Below are 12,956 nucleotides of genomic sequence, written 5' to 3'. Positions count from 1 at the left end.
ATTAAAATGCTACTTAAATCCTCAAAATCTGGAACTCTGATGCCTGTGAAATTGATGTGGTGAAAGAAGCATCCAAAATCATTAACAGTAAGATAAAGAGGGGTGTACTTCCTTGTGGCTTAGAGTATTGGGGGGAGGAGGAATTGACAACCTCTGCCATCCGGGAACGGAGAACTTTAAAACTTTGCAGCTTACAGTGCTGCAGCTGAATTCTTTCCACCTGTCTCAAAGCCTGGCAGCAAGAGGCAGAAGTTTATTCAGGAGATGAGAGAGGGAGCTTCCTGCATTCGTAAACCCTACTCCTAAGTTCTCCAAAGAGAAAAACCTGCAGTAATTGATTGCCGTGGCATGGTGCCATGGTGATGGGAACACGTGACTTCGGGGCTGCTTCCCTTGTCATTTTGTGTTAATGTCCAGGCTGAGAAGTGCTGGTAGGTGTCTACATTGGAACCACAGAGATGCCAAAGCCTGTGTGTGTGTGTCTGTCTGTGTGTCTCTGTGTGTGTCTCTGTGTGTGTCTGTGTGTGTGTGTCTCCCCCTCCCAGGATCACAGTCAGAAACCTATTCAGCCTTCAGAAAAATAGAAGCACATCTGAGAGATGTGTCACATGAGCTTGAGTTAGCAACAGTCATCCTTTTCTCTCCTGCAGCCCCAAGCATGCTACCTGAGGCATGGACTTATTTTACACCCTCCACATGGCATGGAGTCTTGACCAGAAGCGTATACTGAGGGGGGGACAGTTTGGCACACACAACATGACATCGGGTAGCAAGGTGTTCTGTTTCATTTTGCATCCCATTTCAACTTGCTGTGCAAAAAGAATTTTGTAGAGTCATTTGCATCTCTTCTCCCCCAAAGTGTGTTGGAATTCCCCATTGAACTCAAAGGGTATCAAACAGGTACAGAGCTTGCATTCACCAAGTCAGTTAAGAGAATTCCCCATGACTGTTTATTCTGGAGGAAGTCATGTCATGAACAAGCAGCAAACCAATTACTCAGGCTGCATTCCTAGGAAAAAAAGCTCTCTTAATTGCGTTGCCCACAATCTGCTGGCTCTTAATTACCACAAGCTAAGAGACTGGTGTGTTGCTGGGTTAGAAAAGAACCATCCCCCAGCTTGGGGCTTGTCCTTCGCTGGTTTCTCTGCCAGGACAGGGATGATGGCTTTCACAGCACTGCTGGCACACTCTGGCAGCTGCTGTACAAAAGTAGAGGGATATCAGCCGAGGTCTGCTGTTGCCAGTGGACCCTTGCAAACATCTGTGATCAGTGGGAGTTCTGCACAGGTGGGTTGGAAGCTGTTTCCCTTTCCCAGTTTGAAATTTGATGAGGTCCTGCTAGAGAGACAGATGATGATGGGATTGTTCTGGTAGGGTCGGAGGGAATCCATGGGGAAGCTGGATGACGTGGTTCCGGAAAGTCATTCCTGTGATGACAGGCAGGGCCAGGTGGGCTACGGAATGAAACGCACACCGATTGTGCCTGGGTTGTGATACGCTGAGAGTTACCATTAGCTCTGAGATATACCGTTTGAACCCAGGACCATGTCTGTTCTTTATTCTTAGAGACTCCTGCAATTGTTGGCTTGCTCATGTGACTGACAGCTTCCTTTGCCCTCATTATCTTTTTTTTTCCTATAAAGGTTTTGAATAATTAAGTAGTTGGGTTTTTATTAGAACAGGACTTCTCTTTTTGATCTCGTTTCTCCTCCTGAATAGCCTCTGTAACTTACTCTCAAGCAGCCATTTCACCTGCTAGATTTAGTGTACATGTTAAATTTATGGTTTAAATACTCAAGGGGGACAACGGCAGTGTCTTAATAAAATTTAACTAATTTAATACCTGGATATCCATAGCATCAGGGATTTTTCTGCCAAATGGCAGAGACAAAAATAAGACGTATTTGCTGTCAGGTTTTAGGCCTCACTGGGAAAATGGCTCGGTGGTCCACTTTAATCATCCTGACTGGAAACTGGTTTAACGGAGACTCTTGGTCGAAATCACACACGAGGATTTTGCGTGTGAGCGTTGTAAACTCTAAATACCACACCAAACCCTGAATTCTAGGTCAGTGTTCACCCAGCCTTTTTCACTAGTTCATTTCCCAACTATTGCTTCCTTTGCTCCCTTCTTTCCTCTGTCCATTTATCCATCCACCATATATCCATTCATCTATCCGTGCATTTCTCTTTTATCCACTCATCCATTCATCCTTCCATTCAGCAAGTTGGTGTTGAAAAACTACTAAGTGTCAGGTTTGGTGTGAGCCTTTGGAAATGATATAATAAATAAGATGGTGCCCTTCTTCTTGGAGCTTATAAATGATTTATTGATTGCTCCTTTCAAAAAAAGGATTTATTGTCACAAATTACTAAAATTTTTTATGCATTTGTTCCATCAACAGATATTTATTGGGTATCACCTGCATGCCAGACCCAGCACTAGTATACAACAGGAACTAAAACAGAAAACATTCATGTCCTCATACAACTGGGGAAAGATAAATAGGCAGATCTGTACAGACCCTCCTCATGAGGCCTAAAGTATGATGAGCATATACTTTCAAAAGGTAACAAAGCAGAAATATAACATAAAACAAGTACTCACATAATAAAACTCATTCAGCTCTTAATGATAATAACTTAAGTGAAGTAGTCATCCAAAGACATAAAAAGCTATAAAAAAATTGAATCAGATACTGTGATAGAGCTATGGAATTCTTCCAAGTTCCCCAGCAGCCTACGCAGCATAGGTAACCACATTATTTACTTAGCTTTTATTTTCAGATCAAAAAAAAAAAAAGCATAACGTGTTCACTAAGGACACAGTGTTTTCCTAGTTCCTAAAAAAGTTCTCACAGGGACTTCCCTGGTGGTCCAGTGGTAAAGAACCTACCTTCCAGTGCAGGGGACCCAGGTTTGATCCCTGGTTGGGGAACTCAGATCCCACATGCCGTGGGGCGGCTGGGCCCGCGAGCCACATCAACTGAGCTCGTGTGCCTCAACTAGAGAGCCGTGTGCTCCAAACTACAGAGCCTATGCACTCCGGAGCCTGTGCGCCACAGCTAGAGAAGAAAGAACCCGCACGCTACAACTAGAGAGAAGCTCACATGCCGCAATGAAGAGCCTGTATGCCACAACTAAGACCCGATGCAGCCAAATAAATAAACACTTTAAAAAAAAAAAAAGAGCTCTCACATAAAGTTTTCATATGGGGGACACCAAGTGATGGGCAAGGAAGTGTCCTCAGCAAATGCAGCAAGCTGAAAGGTAGCAACAGTGACAGGTTTCTGTTCCATGGTCCTCTGTCCCTTTCCCGCGGAAGGGATGCTAAGGACATAGCTGACAGCTAGTCATTAAGAAATACGAGGGAGAGACCTTAGACAATGTGCACAGTAAGTGACCCCGGCCTGAATCATCCTGAATGCTGCCTCTTTCTCAAACTCTCCTGGTGGCTTTAGCACCCCAATGCCACTTGTCCCAGATCCAGGGCATAGCACAGCCCACCAAAGCTCCAAGCTCCAAGGAGAAGCAGTGAGAGTAGTGGATGGGAGAAGGCCTAGGGTTACTTAAGTAAGTCTCCTTGCCTCTCATGGCTCACAGCAGCTCATACCCTCGGCCCTTTGGAGCCTTAAAAAATAGAATTTTCTGTTGTATCAGAGTCCATTACAACATTCAGTATGAACTGAAATTCATTTTCATATCCAATCAGAACTTTCCTTTTCTTCTCCATTAATTCCTCTTTCTTGCCTTTTGGAAGAAATCATTTGACTTAGACCCATAAATGATAAAAGAAAGAGACAAAAAGAAGGACCATCCTCTGCTTTGGCTTGCATTTGAGACTGATTTTCGCGCAACCTTTAATGACATTGGCCTGATACCTCCTCAGCACTTGTAGTTTTTCCTGTTGTCCATGTAAATCGCTGCAGTGGCCTTCAGTCTTGGCAGATACATGAACTGTAAATAATTTTGCCTTAAAAATGGATTGATTTATCATTTTTAAGCCACATGAATTCTTTTCATCATTTAAGCTAAGTGCTGTCTGTATTCATTTGCTCTTCCGAGCAAATATTTTCAGCTCACTTCATAAGTACCTCCGTTTTGAAATCATTCTGTGAAATACTAATGAGCTGACTTTTTTCCCCATTTCCATTTATAAACTCCATTGCATCTTCCCACTTTCTCTGGCCTGTCAGTAATAAGGAAATCATTTGTTTTAGGAAGGTTGGTGCAGTTTCATTTTACATGGTCTTATGACACAAGTTCACAGCCAGATGTGGCCAAGGATTTCTGTGGAGTTTTCAAAATTGAAATCGTTTCTTTTTTCCTAGTTGGCCCTGATTTGATACTCAGAAGTAAAAATCTTGCTTCAAAAATATCCACATAGTGACAACAGCTAGTGTTGGAGACATTCAACTCGATATATGGTCCTCGTTTCCAAGCGTTATTCAAGCTGGAGGTGGATAGTTGTGTTTCTGAGAACTCCTCCTCCCTCCCCCTTACCCCTTCCCCCTTCCCCTTCCCCCTTCCCCCTTCCTCCTTTCCCTTTCCCCCTTCCCATTTCCCCCTCCCCCTTCCTCCTTCCCTTCCCCCTTCCTCCTTCCCCCTTCCCCTTCCCCCTCCCCCTTCCTCCTTCCCTTCCCCCTTCCCCCTTCCCCTTTCCTCCTTCCCCCTTCCCCTTTCCTCCTTCTCCCTTCCCCCTTCCCCTTTCCCCCTTCCCCCTTCCCCCTTCCCCCTTCCCTTCCCCCTTCCCTCTTCCCCTTTCCCTTCCCCCTTCCCCTTTCCCCCTTCCCCTTTCCCCTTTCCCTTCCCCCTTCCCCCTCCCCTTTCCCCTTTCCCCTTTCCCCTTCCCCCTTCCTCCTTTCCCTTTCCCCCTTCCCCTTTCCCCCTCCCCCTTCCTCCTTCCCTTCCCCCTTCCCCTTTCCCTTCCCCTCCCCCTTCCTCCTTCCCTTCCCCCTTCCCCTTCCCCCTTTCCTCCTTCTCCCTTCCCCCTTCCCCCTTTCCCTTCCCCCTTCCCTCTTCCCCTTTCCCTTCCCCCTTCCCCTTTCCCCTTTCCCCCTTCCCCCTTCCCCTTTCCCCTTTCCCCCTTCCCCTTTCCCCTTTCCCCCTTCCCCTTCCCCTTCCCCCTTCCCCCTTCCCCTTTCCCCTTCCCCCTTCCCCCTTCCCCTTTCCCCTTTCCCCTTCCCCCTTCCCCTTCCCCCTTCCCCCTTGCCCTTTCCCCTTTCCTCCTTCCCCTTCCCCCTTCCTCCTTCTCCTTTCCCCTTTCTCCCTTCCCCTTTCCCCCTCCCCCTTCCTCCTTCCCCTTCCCCTTTCCCTTCCCCCTCCCCCCTCCCCCTTCCCCTTTTCTTACTCCTCCTCTCCCCCATGCAGCCTTTCAGCAATGCCTATCAAATCTGGCACCAAAATATCTTTTGACTTTACTTGTCCCTCCCCCTTGTCATAGCTTTTCCCCTTGTATAAGCCACCCCGGGTCCCTCATCTGGTCTGCACAGTAGCTTCCTGACTGGCTCTCTGCTTTTACTCCCACCCACATCAACCTATTCTCCAGACAGTAGCCAGACCAAACTTTCTGGAAATAAGTTGGCTCCTGGCACATCCGTGCTTTAAATTCACTAATGGATTCCTCCTCCCCAGAACTAAGAGTGAAACCCAAACTCCTTAAAGTAGCCCACAAGGCCCTTGCATTATTTGGTCTCCAAGTTCCTCTCAAGCCACGCCACCCCCTGCTGTGCCACACTAGCTACCTCTCTGCTCTCCAAACAGGCCAAGCTCACTTTTGCTTTGCAGACTTGGCACATGCTGTTTCCATTAATGGAATGTTCTTCCAGAGGCTTCTCCTTATTACTAACCTTAAGGACACTGCAGTGTGTTGTCATCAGTCTGTCATTATTATTTGATTAATATTCCATCTCCACACATACACACACCTAGATACATAGGTACAAATTCTCAGGTACTATCTCTTTCTTACTTACACATTGTATTTTTCAGAATCTGGCTCATAGCAGGTGATCAGTGTGTATTTATTGGATGAGCGAATAAATGTATTGCAGGTCACTTAAGAGGGGCCATTCTGGATGTGCTATCATTGATGGATTGCGCCAGCCATGTTCTTAGCATGCATAGAATTACTTTAACAGACTTGCAAGTGTATCTTTATTAATGCTTATTTGAGGGCCAGTTTCTCACCTAGAAAAATGAGGTGAGAGACAATCACATTTGGTGCAAGTCGGATCCTGTGTTCAGCAGTGAATTTGTCCTCATGGCCCAAGTCTTCTGGGAGGGAATCCAGACTGCTGAAAAGGCATATGAGGTGACTTTAAGTTGAGAGCTATATAAACATGGCTTTTCTCCTGGACAGTTCCAGACCCTAACCAAATAAAAGATAATGTCATATCTAATTAACGTGTTCTCAGAAAGTAAAAAGGTATATTTTGAACTTTTCTACACACACAGAACATAGCTTCAAAAAGCTTAGGTGCCAGGGTACTAAATACAGAATGCATTTTCAAATTAAGTCATTTTCATAATTGAACTTGAGAGGAAACATAAAGCGAGGTTAAATCTTATCAGGGAAAAATCCAGAAAGTTTCCGGATGCTCATGTGCTTGGCCTGTGAGGGTGGGTTAGAACATGCGTTTAGCGATGGGTTAGCGCTGGCCTAGTGTTCAGAGCATGTTCTCAGGATGCTGCTGTACTTTTATTTTCCAAATTTAGGAGCAAAGTTTAGATGGCATTCAAAGGGGATGCAGAGGTGCAGTTTGATGGAGAGGCAGTTTTGTAGACTCTGTCCAGACTATATCCGTCATTTTGTGATAAATTGGACCTAAATGCGTCCTTTATGGGGAAGGTGAGAAAAGGGGATAAAAGTTTTTAAATGGCCCAAGCCGTTTCTGGTAAACTTCATTTGCACCCTCTGGTTATGGCGAAGCTGTCTCTTCATTTAAACTTGAGATTTCCAGGTCCTCTGTGTCAGATTTGTTACACTGGGACAGCCATCGAAGGGTCTTGGAAACCCCTGAGGTGACATACAGAGTCTGTGTGCATGCATTTGTGAGCGTGTCTGTGGAAGCACCTGTGCCTTCACTGCTGGAGAAAGGTCCAGACTCTCTCAGTGGGACAGGGTTGCCGGTAAGGTGTTTCTCTCCTGTTCAGGAAGAGGCAGTGATTGGAAGAGGTTACATTTCAAGAGGTTACCGAGTATCCCCAGGAAAGGAAGAAGAAGAAGATTGTGCAGTTGCCCTCAGGTAATCCCGCAGTGCGGCTCACAGGGTCCTGGTGAGGCTTTGTGAAGAGGAACCTCTACACGAAGGAGACTGGAACTTCCACGGTCAGAGACTGACTCTAACCATGAAATGAACTTAGTGTCAATGGACTGACCCCACATCTAGCATTTGCTACTCATCTGAAAAACCAGGCGAGGGTGGTCATTTGAAGAGAGGGATGAAACTCTCATGGTTAATCCAGAGGCCCTTCATCTATTGAATTATTTGCTTTCACTTTTAAAATATCTTCTTCCTGCCCTTCCAAGAGGAGAGTGGACACAAAACACTACCAAAATGTAAAAAATAGAAAGTAACAGTCCCATTAATTCTCCTTACCAAGGTTCATTTCTAAATGAAAACAGCTTTACATTTGGTCTTGATTATAAAAAACATTCTCTGTACATTATAAAAATAAGAAGTAGGCAGTACAGGAAAGTATAAGAGGGAGAAAACCCACCCAGAGCCCATCTTTTTTTCTATTTATGCTGAGGTGTGTACACTACACATGCCTGTTTATAATGGAGACCCTTACAAAGACCGCGGTGAAGAGGAAAACAAATTCCCATGCTCGTGCAAAAGGGAATGGGGATTGTATCCTTCGTTAATGTCTTTCTGACTCTGAAAATCTTCAGCATGTCTCCAGGGGAAGCAAGAAGGCAGGTTTTGACCTTCTTAGGGAATAGAAAGGGGATAGCTGGCCCTGAGAGCCGAATTCACTTTGGGGAGGACCCTGTTGGAAGTTGGCAGAACCAGGTTCTGTCCCAAGTCTTCAGAATGAGGATCCACCCAAGGCTGAGCGGAGCCCTTGATCCTCAAAAGGGAACGCTGGTGATGTGGGTAATGGTGATGGTTGTCCCTGTCCAAACATCAGTGTGTTTTCCTGACCTCTTCACCCAGAGTATGTTGTCCCCTTGAGTCTGAGTGAATTAAGCCCCTCGTATAGCTGGTTCCCAAGACCTCTTTGCTAGTTTAGAATATGGTCCTCACATCTCTCCCGCAGGCACATCAAGTATAATTTTAAAGAGTCTATCTTACCTTCATGAAATACATGCCCAATTTTCGACTTTGAGTCCTTGCTAAAACCTGTCTTCAGATCTGTGATCTGAACAGTCAAGGGAAAATGAAGTTTTTGTCCTTGGCCTTACTTCAATGCTTACTTCAAAGCAAGGACTGGAAGGGAAGGAGTAGAGGGACCTGAGAAGTAAATGAACGGGACCTTGGAAATTTCCACGGAGATGTGAATGGAAGATGGAGGCTACCTGGGGGAGAGAATAAGGAAGAATGGTATGATAGGACTGATTGCAAGACAGAGGGCAAGATTTTAACGCTATAAAGAGCTTTAGGGAACTAGAATGTCTATGTCAGAGATCTTATATACTACTCGAAAATCATAAGCTATACAGGATCTATAAGACAGGCCGGAGATGCCCCTTTACAATGCTCTGAAGCAGTTAAGTGTAGTGACATGATGTCTGTTGTGTGAGAGACAGGACTCCAGGATTTTTCTTTTGAATGGGGGGAACTAAACACCTGGACTTACCACATCTTTCATTGGAGAAAATAAGAGCTGAAATTATTTTATTTCCCATGCAGTATTTTTCCTCCGACTAGATTTTGCTGTTGATTCAATGGCCCTTCCAACAAAGAGCATCTCCTAAAATGGGAAGGGTCTTTAGCTGAGCAGAATTTAAGGAGCAGGAACCTCCTACTTATTCTACTGAAATTGAAATGAAATTCTTTGCCTTTGACTACTACTCGGAGCTTGGACAAGTTGCAAATCTAAGAAGGCTGACCCTCCAAGGTCAACCCATATATAAAGTTGGATCTTGGTTTTCAACCAACAGTAGTATCAGGAGATCAAGAGGTGTAATGCGATGTCTGCAAAACTGATTCACTAAGAATTATGAAAGCTCTTCAGACAATGGTTTTTTATATACTTGTAAGTACAAGTGCACACATAATGCTAGGCATGATTTTTTAAAGATCTGATCTATGTTTCTTACAGGCTAGCAGGACTGATGGTAAATCCTTAGCAAGAAGTTGGGTATTTTACTACTGAAAAAGGGAAAATGTGGAGTCCCAAGGAGCATTTTTAGCCCTGATCCTATTTCTTCTGGATATTCTAGCTTTCCACTTAAACCACGCGTGGTATTCTGTGTCACGTTTGGTTTAAAAATGAAGATGTTAAAACGAGTACATTTCGTAATAAATGAGCCCAGTGACTTAGCTGAGAACCTGTGATGAAAATTGGATTTGTTTTCTGCTCCAACCCTGAAAGCGGTATGGTTTACCATGATGTCCTTCTTTCTGGTCCACCCCTCTATCTGTCTGCCAGTCCCCAGCGGATTTACCTGCATTCAGCATGAGCCGAAGGTGGAAGCCAAAATGTTGTTGATAAATTTATGTATGTGTGCGCAGAAGTGCTGAACAAAAACCAGCTGATGGAAAACACCCACTCCGGGAACCAATAATAATCTCTTCTTGCCCCTCTCACTCGCTTCCTTTCAGCAACCACTGGAAAGAAAAGACAGCCAGAATAGCTCCCAGCACAGCGCTGCCAGCCACCGAAGCCTGCACACAGCCTCTCCCGGCCACGGCACACAGGTGCTACCCGAGTTCCCACCCGCCGAGGCCCCGGCTCCAGACCAGACTGACAGCTCTGGGCAGAAAAAACCAGATCCTTTTAAAATCTGGGCCCAGTCCAGGAGCATGTATGAAAACCGACGTGAGTAGCACCCTGGCTCCTGTCTTCCCTGGACTCCGCCGCAGGGCTCCAGCTCTCTTCTTGAGGCTTATTGAGAATAGATTGTCAGTGTGTGAACAGGAGAGAGGTGAATCCAGGTGAGAGGTGACAGCATCTCAGAGCAGTGATAGAATCTGCTGGATATTCACTGAGGCCCCGTTACGTCTTCTGTTTGGGCAGGTGGGGTAGTCGTGGATGGTCCTCAGATGAAGGGCCTGGGTAAAATGGATTTATTTTTCCTCTCCATTAAAAGAAGTGGCCAAAAAAAACCAAAAAGAAGTGGCCGATAAGTGCTGCTGCCCCGTTAATTCTTCCCTACATGGAGATGGTGGCCTCCTCTGAGCTCCTGTCTCGTGAAACAGCTCTGATATACAATAGAACATAAATACGATTGGTTTGGATTGCAGGAGTGATGAGAAGAAATTAAATGCTTTCTTAGTGGTCTCGGTTTTTAAGAATACTGGTAATTTTTTTTTAAACGTTATCAGTCTTTCTAAACATTCCCCTTAAAAAGAAAAAAAAAGAGTAGTGAGTGGTTTGTGTTTTAATCATTTATACTGTGGTTAAGTATGTTCCTTTAGCTTCACCTTTTTGAAAAATATGACCTAGTGATGTCATACATAGTACCTTTTGGGCTGTTATAAACCGGGTAATCCCTTCACATTTAATGTTTTACTTTTTATTATGAAATGATTTCCAAAAACTATTCACTGTAAACAGTATTCACTTATCTTCCTGTTACCAATCAGAGTTCCTAAAATGCTTTCATCTTAGGGGATACAAATGGGCCATTTTTGTTTGTTTGTTTTGGCGGTTGCTCTCACTGACCTTTTCTTCTGAGTATGATTGGTTGGGATGAAGCATCTATGAAGAACATGCACTTCATTTTCCCTTTTTGTCATAGGATAGGAGAGAATGATTAATGAGGGAGGAGGCCGAGTTTGCTGAAGGGTCAGATTCAAACTGGAAGAGAGAAGACAAGCATTCTGCCTTTCCTCTTGGTCCCCAGCCCCCTCAGCACAGGTTTCATTTGGAGCCACACCTGTGGTTCTCTTAGCAAAGCCCCGTGGAGGGCCGAGGCATGGGGGGTGGGGTGGGGGAGTGGGGGGGACACTGCAGCCACCCACCCACCCCCTTGGACTTGGCTGTGAAGCATTTTACTTGCTGGCTGGAGCCACTCCTCTGTGACCCAAACCAAACAGGGGAGTGAGAACAGCATCCCTGCCTGAGAAGGAAAGTGGCCCACACTGCTGGGTGCAAGTCAGCACTTAGGAGGCACGAGGCATGACTGGAGTCTTGGTGATGATCAAGTTTTAGAAGTCACCGAGGCTCCCTCTTTGCTTTTCCTCTTCAAGGAAGAGAAATCATTGCCTTCTTACTACCATAGTGCGTGGAATTAAGTAGGCTGTTTGACTAAGGCTTCACTGTGCTGGCAAAAGCCTGATAACTTGAGAAGGGTTTATTTAGTCCCTGGACTAGAAAGACCCCTGAGTACACCTCACTCCGGGCCAGAGGAAATGAAGTTCCATTTGGAACATCCCTTGTAAGCAGTAGTTGCTAAGCATGAACCTGGTGTCTGTTCTCACTGTGTCTTCTCACTAATTGGAATGATTTCATGGAAGAAATGTTTTCCAAAGAGGAATATTTTCACATTCCCTTCACATTTCTCTTTAATCATGCAGGTCCTCCAATCAGTGACCCAACTTGAGTTGATGTGGAGATAACTGCTTTGTTGACTATGCCCCTGCTTTTCTCAGTAGAGTACACATTTATGACTGAGTTTCCCATGTATGAATCTTTTTGCAATAAAGTAAATCAGGTTCTGAAGTGCTGGTGTGGGCCTCATGGACTGACAGACAATTCTAGTGCACCCAAAGAATAGGAGGCTGTAGCTCAGATGGCATTTTTACCTTGATGGAAGCAGTATTTCTTCAGAATTTGGTATTTAATCCATTTTTTTAAAAAAGTTTTCACCAGAAAAAAAAATAAGAAAAATATGTAATTCTGCCACAGCCAGCTGCTCTAAGCATTGAATGAGAGGCAGACTGAGATATTTGTAATGGTGCCAGTTTAGGCCTTAACTTTCTTGAACATCTAAGGAACAGGATCTAGCAGCACAAATGAGAATCAGGTTTTTTTGCTGATTAGACGCTCCATAATTGAGTGATTGTAGCAACCTGACCGATGTTCAAATTCACATAGATTTCTTCCTCACCACTAAATCAGGATAATGATGAGACTTTTCCCTCCATGATAGTTATTCAGTATCTGTCACAGATTTTCTTTTTTTCACAGTACCTATGAATGAACCGACGTCAATCTTGTCTTTTTTTTTTTAAATCTTGTCTTTTAATCAGTATTTGGCTTTATCCCAGATCAGTTTCTGCCATTCCCTTAGGCTGTTTTTTTATCTTGTCTTTTGGGAAAAAATGAAAAAGTAAAGCATGTAGCCTCATTAGATGTGATTCCCTGCCCCTCTCCCCAAGACATATTAAAATGAGCAAAGTACTCCAGGAAAAGAACCAAGAAAATTAAAGTCAGCAGTAACATCTTAATTGTACCCTTAATTTCCTTTTTTGGGAAAATATATTTTCCTCATATTTCATTTTATTGTAAAGGACAATGTGAAGATTCTTAACAAAGTCTCTGATCCAGTTCCTTCACATGGTCTGAATACCGTGCAAAATATAGCATTCTTGATGTGGCCATCTGTCAAAACAGCAGTGTCCAGTTGAATCAATCTGAATTACAGATGTGTTAATAAATCCCTCTGAAGAGCTTAAGTGTTCAATTAAGAACATGCATGGGTGGTGGTGGTGGGTTGAACTGGGAGATTGGGATTGACATATATACACTAATATGTATAAAATAGATAACTAATAAGAACCTGCTGTATTAAAAAAATAATAAAGTAAAATTCGAAAAAACCCGAGATTTATTAAAAAAAA

General features: G+C 44.2%; 1 protein-coding gene across 20 annotated transcripts in view; it reads left to right on the top strand.

The window, feature by feature from the left end:
• Nucleotides 1–12,956, top strand: part of MAGI1 (membrane associated guanylate kinase, WW and PDZ domain containing 1) — a gene marked incomplete at both ends in the record, with an annotated part of 616,726 nt that overhangs the window by 570,781 nt on the left and 32,989 nt on the right. For 14 of the 20 annotated variants that reach the window (XM_082663456.1, XM_082663455.1, XM_082663453.1 and 11 more), the window contains one exon: nucleotides 9,774–9,990. In XM_082663456.1, the coding sequence (XP_082519582.1) occupies nucleotides 9,774–9,990 (217 nt within the window). The remainder of the gene's footprint in view (nucleotides 1–9,773; nucleotides 9,991–12,956) is intronic. The other 6 variants (XM_082663457.1, XM_082663454.1, XM_082663443.1 and 3 more) reach the window with 1 other exon arrangement.

This window comes from Grampus griseus (assembly GCF_964374135.1).
Source record: "Grampus griseus genome assembly, chromosome: 10".
NCBI lineage: Eukaryota > Metazoa > Chordata > Mammalia > Artiodactyla > Delphinidae > Grampus > Grampus griseus.
This window is presented reverse-complemented; position numbering and strand designations above follow the sequence as displayed.